The sequence below is a fragment of the Passer domesticus genome, chromosome 3, assembly GCF_036417665.1.
Source record: "Passer domesticus isolate bPasDom1 chromosome 3, bPasDom1.hap1, whole genome shotgun sequence".
NCBI lineage: Eukaryota > Metazoa > Chordata > Aves > Passeriformes > Passeridae > Passer > Passer domesticus.
Window position 1 is genome coordinate 118,746,472 of NC_087476.1, and position 22,090 is coordinate 118,768,561.

The following is a 22,090-nucleotide window of genomic DNA, read 5'->3' on the forward strand; positions in this document are numbered from 1 at the left end:
GGGGCGGGATGCGGGATCCGGGATCCGGCGGGGATCGGGATGAGCGGCTCCTCCCGGCGGCTGGGACCCGCGCAGCCGCGGCCCTCTGGGTGCTCCCAAAAGCGGGATTCCTTCGGGAGCCAGCTCAAGAGACGGCTCTGGGAGTGGGAGCGGGATCAGTCCTTGTCCTGAAGGTTGTTTATGCCACTCTGCGAGTTTCCAGGGAATTACCTGAAGCTCAGATTCCCGGGGGATAGGCTACACTCTCCTGGGAATATTCCACACTAAGGATAATCAGAGGGGTCACCTGTGTCCTGCCCCCGTTACATGAGCGCTCATTTGAGTTGTTCACAAACGCCCCTGGAAGGAGCGAGCCCTGCACACGGGGAAAACTGGGATATTCCTGCCTGATCCCTCCCCTGCGCACCCGGGCCGAGGGAATCCCGTAACCCTGAACCCGCCGAACTACAGCTCCCGGCGTGCCCCGCGGCCGGCGCGCGGCGTGACGCCATCGCCCCGCGCCCCTTATCTCCATGGCGACGCTGGCGCATCCCGGCGTCGCTCCCATGGGAACGTCCCGCATGGCGTCCCGGGAACCGCGGGAACCGGGGAGGAAAGACCTCGCGCACCCCCCGGCTCGCTGTCCCGAATCCCTCCCCGTGAGGGAATGCCGGCTCTGCAGGGCCGGGAGCTCCCTGTGATGATCCCCCGGGAAAGGAAATCCCGGCTCCGGTGTCCCAGGAATTCCAGGTGAGTGACCTGGTTTCAGGGCTGGGCGAAATTAAAGCCGGGAGCGTTTCCCAAGCGAGGAACTGCCATCCCCATCCAAGCTCGCTGGGAAAACCGGGAGCTGCTCCACACTGGATCCCAATTAACCCCAAGGGTTTTTCCCTTTTCCAGGCAGGACAACATGGAGCCTTTTTCTCTCTCCGACCTCGGGCTCCCAACAGAAAACAAAGCTATCCAGGGAATTCTCTGCCCCATGGCTGTGGAGCTCTGCCACCTCCTCCTCGCCCTGGAACGGGAAGATGGGATTTGTCCGGCCTTTCCCACTTTGGGGGAAAAGGCAGGAAAATTGGCCAAAGCTATGGAAGAGCTCGCTGCTGTGGCAAGGAGGTGAGGTGGATGGGAGTGGCGGCAGGGAGCCTGCATCCCCCTGGAGAGGGGGGATTGGGGTGGGGAAGAGACAGGAGTGCTGAGCCCAGTCCTTCCATTCCAGGCTGTCCGAGGATCCCGGCGAGGCAGGGAGCACGGAGTGTCCCGTGGGTGAATCCCTGCTCCGGGCCGGGAGGGACGTGCTGCTGGCAGCATTCCAGCTCCAGGAGCATCCGGCCAGCCCTCGGCACCGAGAGCACCTGGCAGCGGCCGCCAGGAGGGCTCTGCTGGAGACAGCAAAGGTGAGGGGACACTGGGAATGACCATGGAGCAAACCACACCTCTTCCCCTCCCGGGATGGAACGGGAGTGGGAATTCCTGACCTGAGCGGCTTTTCTGCCTTGTTTCCTGGTTAGATCCTTCAGCTGGAAGAGGCTGCAGGGATGAGGAGGATCACGGGCGCTGCCAGCTGGCTCCTGGAATGCCTGAGCGTGCTGCGGGGTGCCCGGGACACTGCAGGGCTGCTGGCTGCATTCCAGGCCTTTTCCGAGGCCGTGCTCCTGCTGAGCCGCCTCACGGCCAAGCGCCTCCAGGAACTCGGGGATTGTCCCAGGGGGAAGAGCTTGGCCCAGGCCCTGCAGCTGCTCCACGAGTGCCTCTCACTCATCCCCACAGCCCTGACACATTCCAGGGACAGCCAAGCTGGCCTCTCCCAGGATTCTGTTTTCCAGCTGACGGAGAGGACCATCAGGGAGCTCCTCTCGCTGCTCATGGAGCCACAGGACAGGAGTGGGATCTTCTCCCAGCAGGTGAGCAGGCTCCAGGCTCTCCTCTCCCACCCTGACCCCCTGCGCCTCTCCGAGGGCGGGTTCAGCTCCCACTTGGAAGCAGTAATTCTCCATGGAATGCTGCTGGCAGAGTCATCCAGGCTGGATCTGCAGCTGGAGCTGCTGGAACGTTGCTGGGCCCTGCTGCAGCTGAGGAGGAGCATCTGCAGCCACACGAGCCAGGGAGAACAGGGACTGCAGCGGGAATGTCACAGCTTGAGGGAGGAGCTGGAAAAGCTGGACCGGGCGGCGCTCAGGGCCACGCTGTGCCAAATCCTGGATGGATTCTTCGAGGAGAAGGAGCCCCTGAGGGAGCTGGTTGAAGGTGCCCTTAGCCTTGCCCATTCAGGGTGTTGTCCAGCAGGAGCAGGAGGAATTCTAAGGAAGCTCCAGCCCCTCATTGCCGCCTTCTTCGCTCAGGCCCAGCGGAAACTCCGAGCGGCCGATCTGCTCCTGGCCAGGTGTGCCAAGGCCCAAACTGCCAGGGAAATCCGGGAAGGCATGGAGCACCTGCGGAGCCTCCTGGCCAGCCTCCCTTCCCTGCTCACGGAAACAAGTGGGAATACCATGGAGCAGCTCCAGGCCCTGTGCTGTGCCTGGGCCAGAGCCACCAACAGCCTCCTGGGCTGCTTTGAGGAGACCATCGGCATGAGGGAATTCCTTGAGTTATCCATCCTGGAGCTGGCCAAGCAAAAGGAATGGTGTGAAGCAGCACTGGAATGCTGGGATCCCGAGGGATTCTCCTGGCACACCGCTCGCCTCGTGGGCTGGGCGCGCTGGGTGGTCGGAGCCTCCACCCGGCACGTGGACAGGACCACGGATCCCATCTTCAGGAATGGTTTGCTGGTGTGGGTGGAGCAGTTGGCCAAATCCATCCTGGAGCTGGGAGAAGTCACGGCCCTCATCCCAGGAAGGTTTTCCTGCCTCCAAAGCCGGGATGCCTTTTCCCAGGCAGTGAGCTCCCTGATGGACTCTGCTCTCCGTGTCCAAGCCGGGCTGGACGGGTCCAACCACCCGGAGATCCTCAGCCCGCTCCGGGAGCGAGTGCGGAGCACCAAGGTGGAAAAGGGGCTGGAGCTCAGCCCGTCCCACGCTGGGACACAAACCACTAGGGATGAGGCAGCGTTCCAAGGAGATACCCAAAGTCATCCATCTCCACCACCAGCTAACTTCCACCAGGATCCATGGAAAGGGGATACACACCCAGTCATCACAGCTCTGCTGGGAGCATCCCGAGCCGGTGACATGGACACTGTCCGTGCTGCTTGCTCCGTCCTGCTGGAGCTCTCCCATGGCTATGTGGAAGCAGCACGGGAAGCGCTGCCTGTGGCTGAACCCCCCCAGCTCCAGGTGCTGGAGCAGCACTGGGATATCAAGGCACTCACCCCAGGGATCATCAGCCTGGCCACAGAAATGATCCCCGGGCAGCTCCCTGCTCCAGGCAGGCTTCTCCCAGTGGCACTCAGGCTCTCTGGGAGGATCCAGGAGACTCGGGAGTGCCTGGCAGCTGTGGCAGGCTCTTGGAATGGTCTGGCCCAGCAAGTGCTTGGATTTATCCTGTCGGGTGACTTTCCAAGAGGGAAGCAGGCTTTGGATGAGACCCTGCTGGGTTTAGCAGGAGCAGTGCAGGTGGCAGGAGACATTGCAAGCACAGCCTGCAGTAGGGAAAATCCCAATCCCTCTCACATCCAGGAGAGCTTTCTGCAGCTCCAAGCCAAGTTTTCCCGTGCTCAGCTGAACACCAAAGGGTTCCTGGAGAAGGCAGTGTCCTTCAGGGAATCCTGTGGGATGGAAAAGGCCATCCTGGAGCTGCACGGTGTCCGGTGGGCCATTGGCATGTGTGTCCTGCTGGATGCCATGGATCAGTTTGTGGGCAGGGATGTGCTGTTCCTGAGGGAGCTGAGCAGAGCTGTGAGGAACAAGGTTGGCCCACGGAGCCTCCTGGCTGCTGTGGCTGAGAATTCCCTCAGGCTGCAGGAGGCTGCCCGGCTCTCCTACTTATCCTGCCCTGGAGACCAGGGTGCCAGAGAAATCCTGGTGCTCCGGGAAGAGATCCAGGTGCTCATGGAAGCGCTGCTGGATGTGTCCAACACCCTCCTGCTCTCCCCACTGCCTACTGCCAGCTTGGCCATCCGCTTTGAGCTCCTGCAGAGGGACGTGGCCCTCAGGGCCAAGGCGTTGTCGCTCCACATGGAAAAGGTCAACATGGAACAGCTGCAGCTCATCCAAGATGTGGTTGGAGCAGCTCTGTCCAACCTCACCCGAGAGGAGAGGGAGAGGAGCAAAGAAGGTTTTGAGGAGAAGGCAAATCAACTCATGGCTGATGTCCAGAGGGTCAGAAACACCCTCCAGGGTGCTCTGGAGGCCGGTGCTCCGCTTCCATCGCAGCCCGACGTGCTGTCCATGGCTGACCACCTCCTGCTCCTCACGGCTGACGTGGTGGGAAGCGCCCGGCAGCACTTCCAGAGCCACCAGGACCCTGGGGATCCCTGCCAGGACCCTGGGGATCCCCACCTGGAGGGCATGGTGTGGTACTGGTCGGCCAAGGCACACTACCTTGTCACACAGCTCTGGGATATCCATGGAATCGACAGGGACATCCTGCGGTGCCTCACAGAATGCCTGCAGTGGGAACGCTGCCCAGGATCACCCAGCAGCACAGCTGGACCCTCCCCAGCCCCAGAGCCCGCTGAGGCAGCAGGAATTCATCCGTGCAGGAGCAGAGGAGCGAGTGAAGCCGTGCAGGAAGTGCGTGAACTGGTACGGGAGCTCTTTTCCCTGGCAGGGTGTTGGTCAGGGCTGTCCGTCATTCCTGGTGCTCCCAGCCTGGAGCAGGAATGTGAGGGATGCTGGCAGGGCCTCTGGAGGTCAGCAAGCTGACCCTGGGCCACTCAGGCAGCTCAGGTTGCTGGCAGCCCTGGATTCCTGGATATCCGATCGGCCAGGCTCTCCTACATCCATCCCAATCCACCATTTCAGAGGCAGAGGGGCTGTAGCACTCTCCCTCACCTCCACACATTCCCTCTGGGAACACCAGCAACTCCATTCCCATGGGTGTCAGGAGCTGGGAAAGGCTTTGGCACAGACCCAGGTCCCTCAGCAAAGAGCTCTAATTGTGCTGGGAATTAATTGCAAACTGTCAGCTTGCAGGACACCCCACTCCCATTTGGAGATGGCTCCAAGGTCTTTGGATTTAGGGAGAAAGGCTGGTGGGAAGGTGGAGTGGACCCAGAGGGGGGTGGGCAGCTCTCCCACCAGCTTTACTCACCAAAATCTCCTTCAGAAACACCCAGGTGGAGGAGACCACTCGGCATCGCTGTGTCCACACATTCCAGGTTTGGAATCTGCTCCATTACTGTCTCGACAGCACCGGGATGGCCCTTCCAGCATCTCCCCTGCAAAGCAGGAGAGAGGAAACTGTGACAAGTGGCAAGGTGGCCCCAGCAAGGTGTCCCAGGTGACCCAGGACATGGCCACGAGGATGCTCCACATGGCTCAGTTCCTGAGGAGGAAGGGCCCCATTGCGGTAGGCAGCATTTCATCCCTCTAGTTTTCCCTTAGGATCACAGCAACTCTATCCCAAATCCCTGTGTCACCCAGCTCTTGAGAGAGTGGCACCAGCTCTATTTATGCAAAATACTCCCAATTCCTTCCTCCTGGTTGGATGTGAGCTTGGCATCCTGTCTTTTCCTCAGGATGTATCTGAGCCTCCTGGACCTTCCCTGTCCTGCAGGAAAAGCTTTTTTTTCCTTCTCTCCCCAATCCCATTGATTTTTATCCCGTTCCAGAGCAAGGAGCAGTTTGTTGCCTGTGCCAGACAAATGGTTTCCGATGGGCAGGTGGTTGTTAAATTTGGGAACATCCTCGCCAAGCACTGCCTGGACCAGAGATGCTCCATGGAGCTGCTCCGTGCCACTGAGCACACCCAATCCATCAGCAGCCAGCTCGGCATCGTGGCCAGGTGAGCTGCCAGCAGCTGGATCACCTCTCCCAAGGGATGGATTCCCTTCTCCAAGGAATGTGGGTGGTGGTCCCCAGAGGTCCTAGGGGAGGTGGGTATTGTCCAAGAGTTGAAGAACAATTTGGAAGCCTCCCTTCCCTCCATGGTGCTCCGATGGTGCAGGGGATAAGCTGGGTTTGGAATAACAACACTGTCAGGATGTCCAATGTCCTTCCAATAAAATCCTTTGGAATGTCTTTGAAGGGTGAAAGCAGTGACTGGGGAGAGCAGGGGCTCCTCTGAGCTGCTGCTCAGCAACGTGCAGAACCTCATTCAAGCAGTCCAGCATGTCCTGAGGGCGGCCGAGGCGGCGTGTGTCAAAGTGAGTCCACCATGGAATCAATCCTGGAGTTATCTGGGTGGGAAGGGTTGCTCCAAGCCCCATCCAACCTGGCTTTGAGCAGTTCCAGGGATGGGGCAGCCACAGCTTCTCTGTGACAGGGCAATTCCATGCTGTGGGAGTTTCTCATCCAGGTCTTTCTATGGGGTCTGGGATCTGGCTGCTGTGGGACTCCAGCTGGAGCAGATATTCCTCCTGGAATACTTTCATTTGCGCTTGTCTCGTGTCCAAAGCCCACCCTGCATCATCCCAGGCACTGACTGTCCTTGAAGTCACATTTACCTGGTCCATTCCTCACTTAATTTTTGGATCATAGAGCACCTTTATTTGGAATTAGTCCATGCTGTCCTCTTTATTCCCAAAAGTCAAATTCCCAAGAGTTTCCCATGCAGCTGATCTGACTGTAAAGTCTGTGGGAGCAGATTTTTCCTGGAAACAACTAGAGAACAAGTGCAAACACCACCAGCCTCTCCCTAAGGCAGCATTTCCATCTGAACCCCTTCCTCCTCTATAATCCTACTGCTTTTCCTGGGATCAGCATCTCTTTTTGAAGGAAACACAGATTTTTTAGAATCCCATTTGCTGAACAGTCAGCCCCAAGGGTGACAAAGCTCCTCCTGTGCTTAATTAAACTTAGCACTTCCTCTATTTGCCCATTTTTCACTTTGCTGATACTGAATTAATTAATTAATTAATTAATTTTGACTACCTAGATCCCAAAGTCCTTTATGACCTGGAAATTTCCCTTTGGAAAATTTCCTGCCTATCAACAAACTGCCCTCCTTTCCTCTCCCTGTAAGAAGCTTTTGAAGCATTCTTAAACATTTTGAAGAATTAAGAAGTAGCGATGCCATGTGGATCACACACACATTGGCACATCCAGACTTTTCCATAATTTAGGATGCACAGGGATATATTAAACCAATTCCTTCATCCAACAGGGTTTGGGACAACCCCCAGCAGACCCTGAAGAAGAAGAAGTTGCTGCTTTCTGCCAGCAGTGGAGGAAAAACCTGACACAGCACAGAGCCAAGGAGGCTTTAAATTCCGACCGGGATGAATTAGGGCTCCGGAAAACTCGAGGGGCAAAGGCTGAGCCCACCCTGATGTCTGTGGTGCAAGAGCAACCCCCTCGGAGCAGGAATATCCCAAAGCATCCCAATCCTAGGAAAGGACATACAGTTATGGACAGACATCTGTAAATCCAGAGGGGCTCCTTGTCCCAGTGCCGCTGGAAGCAGAGGAGGAATACTTTCAGTGTGAAGGATTCATGCTGGAGTTTTTCATTGTGGCAGGAAAATCTTGGAACAGGCTCCGTGGGGAGGTCAGGAATTTTCTGGTGAGTGTTTTACCCCCAGGTGGTGAGATGGGCTGGAGGGGGCTCTGGAGAATCCTGATCAGTGGGAGGTGTCAGAGGTATCCCTGCCCATGGCAGGGGGTGGAATGGGATGAGTTTAAGGTCCCTTCCCACCCAAACTATTCCAGGATTCTGTGATCCAGAGATGCTCAGGCTTTGTGCCATCTTTCAGCTTTCCCTCCTTCACACATCCAGGGATACAGCAGTGGGGAGTGTTTTGTCTCACCTGCTGCCCCTGAGCCTGCAGATTTCTTCCCGAAATCCCACTCAGCACCAGGATTCTCTCCTATCCAAAGTAAACATTCAATCCCCAAGATCACCTACCTCACTTCCAGAGTATCCTAGACTGGTGACACTGCTGCTCCTGTATCCTGGCTCTCCACATCCATCCTTCCCAGCCTCAGGATCATGAGCTGTCCCACAGAAACGCTGGACCATGCTGGAATTCTGCAGGAGAGGTGGAAGGGAGCCTCCCCTGTGGAATACACAATCCAACACCACAGCAGATCACAACTGGCTCCATGGTGGCTGCAGCCCATTCCAGCCCACCTTGGTGTCCCCCCCGCATCCCAACCACCTTCCCCAGACCAGGAATTCCATTACGTGCGTGGCAGCAAGGAATCTCCTCCGTATTCCAAGAAAAAGCAGCAGCAGGCACACTGCAGAGTCTGGGAAGATATCTGCAATGGATAAAGAAGGGGAGGGAAGGAGAAAGGCAGGAAGGAAACACACATGGAGACAACAGGCTGTGAGGGCTCACAGGCCTTTGTATCCATGCCCTATTTCCACACTATTTTTCCCTGCTGGCTTGGTTTTTTGAGGAAAACCTGACCAGCCACACCAGTGAGTAGATGAAGAAGTAACAGATTACTAATAAAGGACTAATGGGTTACTCCAAAATAACAACCCAGGTTCCATGTCTATTCTCTACTTTTGCTACACAAAAAAAAAAAAATCATAAAATTAATGGAATTCCCACTCTGGCAAATCAGGAAGGCAAACTGGAACCACGAATGCCTTCAGAGATGCCTCCTCTGCTGTGCAGGAATCACAGGCTTCCCTTGGCTCATCCATGCAAGGCAAAACCTCAGAATTTGGGATAATTACATAAAAAAATAAAATAAAAACACTCTGCTGTCCCAGTGGAAACCCCACTTGGCCAACAAACAAAAGGAAAAGGTCCATGACCATCACTTGGCCAAGGGAAAAACAAGAGGAAAAGGTCCACCAAGGAAGAGACTTAAAGCAGAGAAACCTTCCAAAGGAGTGGGAAGCAGATGACTGATTGAGTGGCTGGCACATTTTTATAGGAAAAGCAGCTGGCTAGGTATGACTGCACTTCCTCTGGAGAAACAGCAGCCCCAGGAGGTCTGGAGGACAGTTGTGCTCTCCCATGCAAAACCTGGGGAATTCATGACATGCAGGATGTTCCATGATGGAAAATGGCAACTCTCTCCATGAGACCTTGGGATCAGGTACAAGGTTACGCTGAAACCCCACAAAGCATCCCAAAAAGCCCAGCTTTAGGCCCCTCCTCCCAGCTGCCACCGTATGCACACGGAGTCGTCTCCAGGAGTTAACTGTACCCTTTTTAATTGTTTTGTTAAAAATGTCGTCGAGACACCATGAATACAAGTACTGCAGTTACAGCCATACAAAAAAAGCAATACAAATTAAGCAGCTGAATACAAAAATACATTGAAATACATGAACACCACAATGGAACTCGGAGCACTAAATCCCAATCGTGTAGGCGTGGAAAAAAATTAAATAAAAACCTTTTTTTTTTCCGTATTAGACAATGTAGTTTTCTCCACTTCGAACAGTTACTTTTGCTAGTTATGTACTTCACAATTTCTTCTATGTACAGCATAGAATAAAATACTTTTAAAAGATATGACATTTTTCATCCTCAATATGTGATATAGTCTCTTTTACACTAATATTGACTGCAGGAATAAAAACTGTCCGTGTCTTACATCAACTCATTGGAAAAGGAGGAGCGACGCTTTCCTTTGAATTCATTCCCGTGAGGTTTTCCATCAGTTCAAGGGTTTGGCAGTCCTGGAACGGCACCTCTCCCGGGAATTCATGTACATAATATTGCTTGGATCTATACAAATGTGGCAATCGGATCTAAGTGGTGGTTGGGAAAGAGGCAGCTCACACATATACAGCTCTGGGAATTTTCCATGACTTATTTACAATGAAAGTGCTTTTCTCAGCTCTAACACGATCCGGGGGGATTGGTTTCCTTTCTACAGGTCAATTATTAGTCTCCCTGAAATTGGAAAGAAAAAGGATTCTCTAGAAAATACCACAGCCTTGCAAACACTCGAGCGTACTGGAGAACTGCGTGTGGTTCGGAGATTAGCAGCTGAAAAGTGGTGGGAATTATAATTTAAAAATAAATAAAGCCAAAAGAGGTAACCCAGGTACAAAACAGCAGAGAACTGCAATACCCACAACGGTAAAAAGACTCCAAAGCCGTCTGCTAACAAAACGGGGAAGCAGTTGGATCGAAAGTCTTGAAAACATCTTTTAAGGATTTATCATCCGACTCCCCGTTGGGATCGCTCTCCGGGGCCTGCGTTACCTGTCCGGGCTGCCTCACCTGCCTGGGGTCGCTGTACTGGGGCCGGATTAATCCTGACAGAGCCTGGATGGGGAGATTATGGACGGCAGGGGCAGCGCTGGAGTGTTTAGCCTGAGATTTACTGGTGCTGTTTGCCTTGTCTGAAGCAGCTTCTGCTGATCCTTCCGTGGGTTTTTCCGTGTTGGAGGCAGCCTTCTGCTGGGACGCATCTTCCACGAGACTCGGCTCATTTTTACTGGAATTTTTCAAAATACTTTTTTTCTGGTTCTCTCCATTCTCTCCCGAACTGGCTGGAGCCGTGTCCGAGGATGAGCTGTGATCCCTGGGATCGTACAAACTGATCCCACTCAGGATGGAGCCGGGAGTTCCCAGCCTAACACCACTGGATGATAATTTGGGTGCATAGGGAGGCAGAGCATCGGGGTCGGATTTCGGAGTCGTGGCTTCCGAGGGCTGGGATGAGCTGGCAGCAGCTCTGGCGAGCCGGGGGTCAAACTTGGGAGGGTGGGAATCCTTCCCGACTCCGTGGTGAGTGTCTGCACTCGACAGTCTGTGGAGCCTGGGATCAACGTTCTTTTGCAAGCGAGGATCCCCCAGTTTGCTGGAGCTACTGGCATGGGAATCTGTGGATGGATCCAAGTAGCCACCCCGGCCCACAAGGCTGTTTTTGGCCTTGGCAGCGAGCCGGGGATCAGCTGGCATCGCGTTGGGGTGCGGATCGTTCTTCAAATTCCGCAGTTTATTCAGTCTCTGGTCAGCAATGAGTGGAGGGAGAGGTAAATTGATGGAAGAGACGGGGTCGGGTTTAGGCAGAGGGATTGGGAGCAAGTCCTCGGGGGCCCACACGATGTGCTTGGCAAAGTTGGGTTTCATCAGGGTCACATCCATCTTAATGTGGCTGAACTGCCGCAGCTGGGAGCGGGGATCCCGTAACGTGACGCCCGGCAGAGGTTCCAAGGGAATGAGGAAAGCTCGTTCCCTCAGCTCTCTCTCCGAGTCCTCCTCATCATCATCCAGCCCTTTCTGCTTGACCTTCACTCCGGCGTGGGCGTGGTGCAAATCCAGCTTGGCCCCGGCCAGGGAGGGGCCGGGGTGGCCGCCCTCGCTGACCTTGTGCATCCGCGGATCGCGGGCCAGCCGGGGATCCAGGGACGCCGACTCCGAAGGCTTCCTGGCATTGGGCCTTGGAGAGGCCCGGAGTCTGGGGTCAGCAGCCTGAGGCCCCACACCTTTGTCTTTTGCCAGCCTGGGATCTGTAGGCATCCCAAGCATGTGCTGCTCCGTGGAATGTTGCTGCCGATTCCTAAAGTTTTCGCTTTGTTTCTTTAAGGTTTTGAGGATTGATTTAACACTGCTCCCCTCTTCCTCCTCACTGCTGGAATACCAGTTGACATTGTCATCTAAAAATCAAAGAAATGCCACAAAACTTAGATTATTCCAGCAAATAATTCTTAGAGGATCCAACACTCCCTAACAGGAAACTCCTCAGTAAAATCAAACTGGAAAGATCTGATATTAAATCACTCTCAGTGTCATAAAAATCACAACCTCAAATGACCAACATCCATTTAATCAAAGAAATGCCATAACACAAAAACCTGGAGGTAATGGAGATAGAATGCATCACAGCCTGGGACTGTCTCCATATCCTTCAATATTAATTTGGGAAAGTAACCTGCTTTCAAACAATCCTTATCAGAACTAGTAAAAAAAAACATATCTAAAATCTGAGTCTTGACAGGAGAAGGAAAAGTAAAATGGCCCCTTGCAGAGGTCTTTAATCCAGGTAAATTACAAATTTGCTGCCTTGCTTAAGCCAGATTCCAAAGTGTGTAGGAGAGGTTGAGATTCAGGAAGGGAAGAAATTACAGTATTTTATTTTAAAGGAAACAGATCTCTATAGGAAACAGCTCAAGAGGTGCACCTGAAGAAACAGGACAGAGAATGCACTTCCAGTCCTGGCAGCGAGAAACAACCCCTCTGGTCCAACAAGGGATTTTCCAAAGTAATTATCAACCAAAGGACCTTTGAAAAGTGCAACTAGATCCAAAAAGTATTCATTGGAGCCAGGATGGACTGAACCTACATTAAGATCCTAGAATAAGCTGGGAAGAAGAGCTGAAAATACTGAGCTGCTCCTGCTTCCAATAACTATTCCCAGTAACTGTGAACAGTGACATGACGCGAGTCAACGTCAACCGATTTGTTGACCACGGCCATTAAGTATGATGAGAATTCCAACCAAATCCTGCTCACCTTCATCTTTGCTCATGGCCCTCTGGCCCTGGCTGCTGGCAGAGTCTCCATCCCGCTGGTGCTTCTGGCTGAGCCTCACGTACAGGGCCTTCTGCATGGCCGGCAGGAAGTCGGGCACGTTGATGCCCTGGTTGTGGCCCATGTGGCCACCCATGCAGTCCGACTCGCTCCCGCCCGCGTGCGACTCCGGAGCCATGAGGTGAGCCTGGTGATCCGTGAATTCTCCGTGCCATGCTCCATCTGCAGGACAAAACTCCCGTTAGCAGTTATCCTAGAGTAATGTTGACAAGCTATAAACATGGAATTATGGAATGAACTGGGTTGGGAAGGAGCTTAAAGGACATCCAGCTCCATGCCATGGCAGGGACACCTTCCCCTATTCCAGCCAACCTGGCCTGGAACACTTCCAGAGGTGGGGCAGCCACAGCTTCTCTGGGAAAACTCTGCCAGGGCCTCCCCACCCTCACAGGGAAGGATATCTTCCCAACATCCCATTTCACCCTAACGCATAACATGACTTAACAATGCAACTGAACAGCACCAGCTGAGAAAGCCAGAACACTGAAGACATTCCATGAAGTTTCTATCCAAAATTCATCCAGCAGATGTCCTTACCTCCAGAATTATTGGCTGGCTGGAAGTTGTGTACAGCTTGGTGGGAATAATAGTTGTCATAGAAGTCAGCCGGGTTCTGCATGGGCTCGTACTCGCCGGGCATCTGCTGGTACTGCGGCCCCGGCGGGCAGTGATTGTCCCTTGGCATGTTCACCATGTGCCCCTGCACTCCAGGGGAATTGTAGGATCCTCCCATGCCCGGCGGGGTGAGGGGTGGCCCACCCTGCTGCCCCTGCATGGGCATTCCAGTCTGGTTCTGCGGGCCCATGTATCCCGGGGGAACGCCCTGCATGGGGGGGCTCTGCGGCATTCCCGGCCCTTGGGGGCCTCCGCAGGGATGGTGTCCAGGAGAGCCGGGGTGCATCGGGGGCCCGTTGTGTCCTTGGGACATGCCAGGACCTGGCCCTGGACTCGAGCCTGGATTGTACATGTGCTGGGAATGTGGGTCGTTGCCCTGGAATGGCGGCCGCGGGGGGGACGCGCTGTTGTAGAAGCTTGGTGGCCTGGAAGCAGAAGAAAATCAACAAATCAAATTTTGGACCTACAAACACCAACAGTTGGCTCACTTTGCCCCCTCCCACTCTTATTTGACCTAACATTGGATAAAATTCCCAAAGGAGCATTATTTTCCAACTACACCCATTCCACATTCCTTAACTTGGCCAAAACCACTTTTCCAACATTTGCTCATCTCCATCAGTTTTGCCCAAGAAAAAGCCAACTACAAAAGACTGGAGCAGGGAACAAACTGCTCCACCTGCAGACAGAGATGCAAAGCAAGAGTCAACTTCTGGAAGGTCAGGCCTAAGTTCCTTTCTAAGGAAAACAGGAAATAATCCTGGTATTAACTATCTGTCAGATCCTGAACATAGACAAATCCTGACAGGAACAATGATTAAAGATTAAATTATAAATATCTAGAAGAATTCTCCCCAGAATTCCAACACCTACTTCTTCCCAATTTTGTGTGCCAAATCCACAGTGGGCTTCACAACGATTTCAAAAAGAGATGGGATTTTCTTATAATCTCCTGAAGGATCTTGGTAATTTTCCATGTCGGACTCGGAGAAGGGATATTGCTCCGGGGGCGTTGGCAGGAGTCCGACCCCCGGCGGGGGTTTGGGCAGAGGAACAATGCCCCGCTTCCGGAGTTCCTCCAGCTCCTTCTCATCTTCATTTTGGGGTTCCTCCTCATTATTCAAAACCTGGAAGAAAGTCATGTGGCAAATATTTCATCAGTTTTCCAGTATTCCAGTTCAATTTAGTCTTGTGCCTTTTTTTGAAATATTATTTCCATATTTAAATAAACAACTTTCCTGTTATTTGCTACAATACTGCTGGATACTGACATCCAACTCAAAGGAATTCTAAACCCATTTTTGGGAGTTGTTTTTCAGGACACCAAATCCCAGCCAAGAAAATACTTCTCTATTTCAGGAAGGAACAATTTCCCACAAGTCCACTTCTTTCAACCAGGAGTGGAAGGAGTTATTCCAGGATTCCTCAAGTTTTTAGTGTTGGATTCACACCCCTTTTTTAAAACCTGGTGGGCAATGACTGGAGAGGGAATATCCCAATAAAACAGAGCTCAGAGTTTCCCAGAGCACATGGAAAAGGCTCCTCCATCCCTTTCCCACTCCTGATATTCCCAGTACCCAGATCACTCACCTTATCCAACAGCTCCTTGGTTTCTGCAGTCAGGGGTGCATGAGAGAATTTGCATTTATCTCCTTGATAACACTTTGCTCCTGTGTGGTAGAACTTGCAGGGGAATTCATGTGAGGAAGGAATTAAGGATTTCTAACATTTTGGGAAGGTTGTAAAATCCACCTGGCAGCTATCCCTCAATTCTTCATCGGGAATTCATTGTTATGGTAGGAATTTTGGAAGCTAACAACCAACTTACCTCTTACTTCCATTTAAAATCCTCCTAAAAATGACATTTCTGTGGCCTTCAGATTTAAGTTTTCAGTTGTGATTAAAAAGGGAAAGGTCTCAATTCCAGAGGAAAACACCAAAATAATGACAAAGGGGAACAGATCAGGGTTAATTATCAAAATTAATGTATCAATGTATCAAAAATTCCAGGGAATTTATTTTTGAAAATGTTACAAATCAGTAATTTTATATTTATTTTTTCCTCTGAAGTATTTGAGAAAAAGAATCTTGTAATTCATCTACACAGTAGATGGTAGTCTCTTAAAAAGCATTCCCCTTTAGAAACCATTTATATAAAAATAAATGGAAATAAAATAATAGAAATTAACATTTCGGGTGAATTTAGAAATACTTTTAAAGGATATTGTGCAAGTAAATGCAGTTCTCTCCTTTGGTGCAGTAACCCTGGATGTAAAACTTACAGATTTCCTTTTTCTTTTCAATCTCTGCATCATGATCAAATTTACACTGTTCTCCCTATAAATAAATTGGGGAAAAAAAAACAAAACAAAACAAAAACAAACACAGAAAAACCATTATGCATCTGAAACGCTGAGTAATTTAAATCCATAGTAAAAAGAACATCCTCCTCAGCTGATCTGAGATTTTTCATTTTTACCAACATTAAATTGCATTATAAGCAGTAAAAAATGTAAATAGAGAACATCTGGACATAGGGAAAATTCCTGGATTGGAATTCAAAGGAACAGATGGAATGGTGACAGAAAACAATCCCTGTTCTCTGCCTTCACCTAGGAATTTGCATTAAAAAGGCACTGAAATAATATTTTATTGAATTACTTTAATATATTCTGTTATTCTTTAGGATTATTTTGCTGGATGGGGGTTTGGGTACTTTTTTAGGATTTATTTTCCTGAAAAAGACACCAAGTGCTCTCCCAGTCCCTTCTAAAACTGAAGGTGGCAGCAAATAGTCATCTGAGGCAAAGGTATTTAAAGGCAGCAAGAAACACAACATTTCACTTTTATTTCTACCATTTGGGTAAGAAACAGAAAATTCCACCTCTAAATCCCAAGGAACCAAATAAAAGTGAGAAGCATGCAGTGGTTGTGTTTTCTACCAATCCCACTTTTTAAAGTTTAGCACCACTAAACTTTAAAGCACTTCCCAAATAAGCAGGAAATAATTTAATATATTCAGGAATTATTGCCTATTTAGATTCCAGACTTGTGAGAAATTATGTCATTAATACATTATCATTCTCAGGGTAAGTTTAAGATGTTTTTATTTAAAAAATATCAATTTTTATTAGAATTTAAATCAAAGCGTGTAACAGAAGGGGATGCTTTTCCACAAATAATTCCATCTAGAAATCCTCAGCATACCAGAAATCAAAATATTGAGTTTCAACACCCAAGTTTGCTAAAAATTCATCTTAAAAAAGAATTAAATTTACCTTAATGCACCTCCCTTCCAGGAAGTATTTACAGATCTGTTTGCCCTTGTGCTCCACTGTGTGCTGGTTGATGAACTCCTGGCTCATATTAACCCATTTCTTCACTGGTTTGCCATCCTGGAAAAAAAAAATTGCACATTTTATCAGCTCCTTTTTGGAGCACTGGTGATGCAGACATTGGGAATAAGGACTGGAATTGCAGGTACCTCATGGAAGCCATCGGATCCTTTATTGCCACCTCTGCCCCTGCCGCGATCTTTGCGCTTCAGTTTCTTTTGCATTCCACGCCCTCTTCCAACGTTGTAGTTGTTCCCTCGTTGGGAAATGCCTGGAAAACAGGAATAGCCTCATAAAAGGATGACAGAAATTAAGGGAAAATTATTCTCTCATGGCATCAAAGAGAGACAAATGGAATAAATTAAATCCCTCCCTTTTTACTGTTGGAAATGTTATTTTTGACCAGCCAAAATATCCCAGGAAAACCATCCCTGGCAGCTTCCCTCATCCAGGTCTCCACCCCAAAAATGCCACCAAAACTCCCCTTACCTTTCTGGATCCCTTTCATGCCCTGTTTCTTCACTGGTTCCTTTGGGAATGGAGGTCCCAAATCCCCACTGGAAGTCTCTTTAGCTTGTCTGTACTGTTTGAGCTGGTCAGCAAAATCCTCATCCTTTTCCTCCTCGTTGTAATTGCCAAAGTTTTCATCACTGTAATGACTGTAGTTGTCATATTCCTTACTTTTGACATTTTTTTTATGCTGCATTTTCTGGGAACTCATGTAATTCCCTGACACGTGTCCATGCTGTAAGGAAAGGGACTGCATTAGGAAGCAATTCCATATTTCCAAATCCCACCCCTCCAAATTGCTCCAAAAATCTGATTATGGGGCTTTTTATCATTACCAGATTTGCCCAAAAAAAGCATCAATAAGACAGGGAAAATCAGTTATTCATGAAAAATTAATATTTTTAATTCACCAGCTGAGAAAAGCCAAGAAATCTGAGCTCCCAAAAGCAGAATCAACTTTAGATATTGAAAATTGACTTTTCAAGAGTTTTTTCCTTTGAGTCCAGCCTAAATCCAATGCAGGCAATAAAAACATTCCTTAATAATAAAGATCCCTTAATTCCTGATAGCTGATGGAAGAAGAATTGGTATCAGGCTTATTTTCTACCACAGATCCTGCTTTACATCTGGGAATCCCTTCAGGAAGATGAGAACTGGATGTGCTTCCAGAAATCCGGGAAAACAGGCACAAGGCTGGAGCCAAACTTCCAAACCCACACTGTTTATATTTATATTTTTGGAATTTCACCTCAATAAGGACATGAGGAATGAGTTTGAAACTTCCTACCTGACTGAAGGAGGAATCATAATCCCTGTAGGAAGAGCTGCTGCTTTTTTTGTGGGGCCTTTCCGTGCGCTCCATGTCGGAGTCGTGGCTGTAGTCGGAACTGTCATCGCTGGAAGGGGAGTTATGCTAGAAAACAGAACAAAAAAAGCTGGAAATTTTGAGGAAATCATCTTCTTTCCATGAATATAATGACCAAAAAAGTGATAAATTTACATTGTGCATATTATCTTAAAAACTCTCAAATCCCTCTGGTTTGGCTTCCAAGTCCTGGGCTTAACTTTGAACATTTAAGACCACTTTTAAGTCTTAATGACAATAAAACCATTTTAATTCCTTTGCCAATTTCTTGGATCCTTGTGGACACCCCTATATCAAATCAGCACTTCCAAAATATTGGATTTTTCCCTAACCTTATGCTTGTCTCGTCTTCTCCTTTTGGATTTTTTCTTCTCCTTCTCTTTTTTGCGTTTTTTCCGGGATTTCCGGTGGCCTTTCTCATTTTTCTGTTTATCCTCCCCTTTTGAGCCGTGTTCCTTCACATCCTCATAGGCTGCATCATCTATTTCCCCATCTTCCAGCTCTCCATCCTCCCTGGAAGAGGGACAGGAAGACAATAAAATTCCATGTTATCACTCAGCTCACCTGTCACTGGAGAAAAACAGTTATGAAGTCTGAAACAACCCCAAGCTGTGATTTTTGGGATAAATGGATATGCCAGGGAGAAGACATGACTGTTATATCACTTGGAATTTTTTCCAATTACATTAATGAAATAAAAGTGGAACATTAATGTCCCTGAAACACCTGCAGCTATCCCAAAAAATCCAATTATGTTTTGATGATACCAGTTAAACTCATTCCCTCAAGGATCAATTAAAATATCCTCTTCCATAAAACACCTACAGAAAATACTCCTTGGGAACAAGTTGTTCCCATGTCCCAGTTCCTCTGGGAATTACATTCATGGATTTCCACTTTTGGGATACATCCAGGACTGGAATAACTTTCCAAGTAAACCAGTCTCAGTAATACAATCCCTTGGATTGCATGACAGAGGGAGGATTACTAAAGTCCTCTAATCTCTAAGTTTTTTCCACAACATCCAAGCCTTTTCCAAGGACTGAGCTTCAAGAATGTTAAAAAAAAAGGGGGGGGGGGAAGGAAAAAGAAGGAAAAAGAAGGAAAAAACCCAACAACTGGATAAATATGGATTGAAAAGATAATGGTCAAATATACCATTTCTTGGGAAGTAAGTTATTTTTCAAGGAAGTGCCAAGGCAGGAATTCTCTTCTGGTTTAGCTGCTTTTATTCCCATTTAAATCCCAAACTGGAGCTGTGCACCAGGAAGGGAGAGCAGAACCTCCTTTCCCGAGTTCCCCCTCTCCCACAAGCTCCAGACACTTGGATCTAGATGGATATGTGAAAATAATCCCAGAAAACAATCCCACTGTCTGATCCCACTGGATTCCTACAGCAGCTCTCAAATGGATCAGAAAGGCACAGAAGCCAAATGATCTTCCAGGGAAAAGCAACCTGATGAAATCCCTGGGCAGTTCCACAAATATTTGGAAAGGGAGAATCAAAAAATCCTAATTTTGGTATTTAATTAATTAAATTTTATTTCTAACCTTAAAACCTGGATTTTAGCTCCCCTTCCTTGACCTTATTTCAGGTCATCCTTAAAAATAGAATTCCTTATGCCCAAAGAAGATTTACTCCAGAAGCTCCTTAAGTCCAAACCCAGGATACATTTTCTGAAATATTCTGGGAATCTTTAACCTCAAACATTGAGGTTTTAAATTTTTCATTCCCTTTCTTTTTATTTAAAAATAATTTTACTTTAGGTTAAAATTCTCCAAATTTTGGTATGAAGGTGCTGCTTAAGAAATTAGGAATTAATAAGGAAAATAACTCCAAATAATTGAATCTTCACGGGGAAAATCAAATAAAAGCAGAGGGTGGCTGGGAGCAGTAAAAAGTGAAAGTAAATGAATTTCAAGCTGTTTTCTGGGAAATCTGGCACTGATTTTTGTGTAAAGAAACTTGCCTCCAACTTATTCCTTACCCTGCCATGGATTTACCCACACAGAACCAAGAAATCCTCACAAAATCCTTCCAGGAAAAATCTTTCCAGGACCCCTGTGCTGGAAGGCTCAGACCCTTCATCACCAAAATATTGTCAACAACAGGAATTAACTAAAACTAATTAAAGAACATTCCTGTCTTGAGAAAACTGCATTAAAACAACTTTCCAAATTGGAATATTCCAAGTGTGGACTGACAGGTTTTTTAAATTATTCTTTACTAAGTAATTTCCTTTATCATTCAACAGTTCAGCTCAAATCAAACTATTAACAGAATTCCTGCTGCACAAATTGATTGGGAATCACGGGGTTGCCAGTATGGGTGTTCCCTGCAGTGAACTGGTTTTACTGGTCCTACATTTGCACACCTGATGTAACACAAAAACTTCAGAGTTGGGCCTTTTTTGAAGTGAATGAACTCATTTTACAGAGCTGAAGCTTTAGAAAAAGTACAAGTTATGATCTCCCAGGTCGTGTGTATTGTTGCTCTTCACCTCATAAATTAAAACATTATAAAGCAACACTTGTAAATTAAAATTAATTAGGTTGTTAGGTGGCACTTATTGGCTCTATTGCACAATTACCAGTGTCACAACTGGTTGTACTGGTGGGAACAGCTGGTGAGAGGATGAGAACTCCAAGCTGGAAAAACTCTGCTCCCAGCACTACCCGGAGTCACTCGGGCTTGTCCTCAAGGATTTGAGAACTCCACAGATATTTTCAATCCCTGAAACAGTGAAAAGTCACAGCCTGATTGCAGGAACTCCAGAGCACAGCTCTGCCCCAGCTCCAGAGCTCCCAGCGGGTTCCTGGTGTGCACTCAGCTTGGAAAACAGAGCATGACACAACTTCCACCCTTGCCAAGGACAAGCAGGAAGGGGAAAACAAGACCTGGTAGCTCTGGGCTCTGCCTTGGACTTGCACTAAACCCCAGGCCCATTTTAGGGATCACTTCCCAAGGACAAGCAGGAAGTGGAAAACAACACCAGCAGCTCTGGGCTCTGCCCTGACCCTTGCACTAAATCCCAGGAGCATTTCCCAAGGACAAGCAGGAAGGGGAAACAAGCACCAGCAGCTCTGGGCTCTGCCCTGACCCTTGCACTAAACCCGAGGAGATTTTGGGACCACTTCCCAATTTATAACACACAACTCGGGGCTCTTTTCCCAACAAGGAAACAGTTTTGCATTTACCCAGCAGTTTTTCTTTTTGTTTGTCTGTTTGTTTGGGTTTTTTCCCAGTGTTTCCCTGTCCTCTGAAGTACCACAAATGGTTGTGGAGCTGTGTGGGGGGAGGCCAAGCCCTGGGAATGCCAAAACCCCGGCGTTTTTAACTCCTGCAGCTCTGTCAGGAATGCTCAGGGTAGATGCAGGATCAAGCACTGGTAACTGCCACCCTGGCACGGTATTTTTGGAACTAGTTAGGAAGGCCAGAGCTGCCTGGAGAAAGGATTTGAATTTCCAGCAGCTGCAGGAGAGAAAAGGAGGGAGGGAAGGAGGGAGGGAGCAACAGAGGTCCTTTCACCAGGAACAGGACTCTGGGTTTCTGCGCATGGGGATTGAGAGGTGGCAAAGATAACGTCAGTCAGCCCTTAATCTGCATAAAAAAGATCCAGTTAAATGTGTAAGGTGGAATCTGGCAAGAAAATGACGTTAAATATGGCTCTAGTGAGAGATTGTGGTATCAACAAAAACAGCCAAAAATAAAAAACCCGCCCAACTCGGAGCACCCTTTCCTGCCTGAGACAGAGAACAATGGTGACATTCAACAGACACCCCCTGGAAAGTGCAATTTATGGAAAGAATGGCAAACAGCCCCCCTTCCCAGCCAGAATCAATCAATGAAGATGTAAAAACGCATGCATTCCAAAAGGAAAAATTAAAACTTTGCTAAAAAAAATGCACTTTTAATGCAGTGACACCCCCCTCCCCAATTTGCATTCCCCACCACCACCACCCCGCTCCAGCCTGAAGGTGACCTGCCCCCCAAAAACATCGTTAACCCCCTCAGGCACATTAACAGAGCATCATCATCAGCATCAGCATCATCATCATCATTACCAGCATCACCCCACTAAGTACCACCATTATGAGAAGCGGAGAGAGAGAAGAATGTTACTCGACCTTTCGTCCCCTGCATGTTGCCTGTCAGAGTCGGGCATGTTTGGGTCAAGAACTGGGTTTGGGGGTTTGGAGAACAGGCTTTCAAAGGCCATTGTGCCTGGCTGTGGTG

General features: G+C 48.9%; 2 protein-coding genes across 7 annotated transcripts in view; one reads left to right on the forward strand and one right to left on the reverse strand.

Moving 5' to 3' along the window:
• The first annotated feature begins 73 nt into the window (after positions 1-73).
• Positions 74-8,529, forward strand: LOC135297693 (uncharacterized). 3 transcript variants are annotated; one of them, XR_010359616.1, is made up of 9 exons: positions 74-729; positions 880-1,095; positions 1,199-1,376; positions 1,491-4,661; positions 5,185-5,427; positions 5,690-5,862; positions 6,106-6,223; positions 7,183-7,580; positions 7,934-8,529. XR_010359616.1 is itself a non-coding variant. In XM_064415475.1 (8 exons), the coding sequence occupies exons 1-8, from the start codon at positions 647-649 to the stop codon at positions 7,441-7,443; spliced, it is 4,443 nt and encodes a 1,480-aa protein (XP_064271545.1). In that variant the 5' UTR covers positions 74-646; the 3' UTR covers positions 7,444-8,529. The 3 variants fall into 3 exon arrangements, 2 of the variants coding, with proteins under 2 accessions (XP_064271545.1, XP_064271547.1); XM_064415475.1 differs by having other exon boundaries at positions 7,183-8,529; XM_064415477.1 differs by having other exon boundaries at positions 5,741-5,862; positions 7,183-8,529.
• ZC3H6 (zinc finger CCCH-type containing 6) overlaps positions 7,747-22,090 on the reverse strand; it is a 14,723-nt gene continuing 379 nt past the window's right edge. Inside the window, exons 2-15 of one of the 4 annotated variants that reach the window (XM_064415478.1) lie at positions 21,982-22,090; positions 18,186-18,366; positions 17,776-17,901; positions 16,968-17,223; positions 16,628-16,767; positions 16,422-16,538; positions 15,367-15,480; positions 14,734-14,841; positions 14,017-14,270; positions 13,066-13,568; positions 12,451-12,690; positions 10,213-11,594; positions 8,202-8,278; positions 7,747-8,073 (exon numbers count right to left, since the gene is read on the reverse strand). In XM_064415478.1, the coding sequence (XP_064271548.1) occupies positions 7,902-8,073; positions 8,202-8,278; positions 10,213-11,594; positions 12,451-12,690; positions 13,066-13,568; positions 14,017-14,270; positions 14,734-14,841; positions 15,367-15,480; positions 16,422-16,538; positions 16,628-16,767; positions 16,968-17,223; positions 17,776-17,901; positions 18,186-18,366; positions 21,982-22,073 (3,762 nt within the window). In that variant the 5' untranslated portion in view covers positions 22,074-22,090 and the 3' untranslated portion in view covers positions 7,747-7,901. Of the gene's footprint in view, positions 8,074-8,201; positions 8,279-9,168; positions 11,595-12,450; positions 12,691-13,065; positions 13,569-14,016; positions 14,271-14,733; positions 14,842-15,366; positions 15,481-16,421; positions 16,539-16,627; positions 16,768-16,967; positions 17,224-17,775; positions 17,902-18,185; positions 18,367-21,981 lie in introns of those variants that run through there. The other 3 variants (XM_064415479.1, XM_064415482.1, XM_064415480.1) reach the window with 3 other exon arrangements.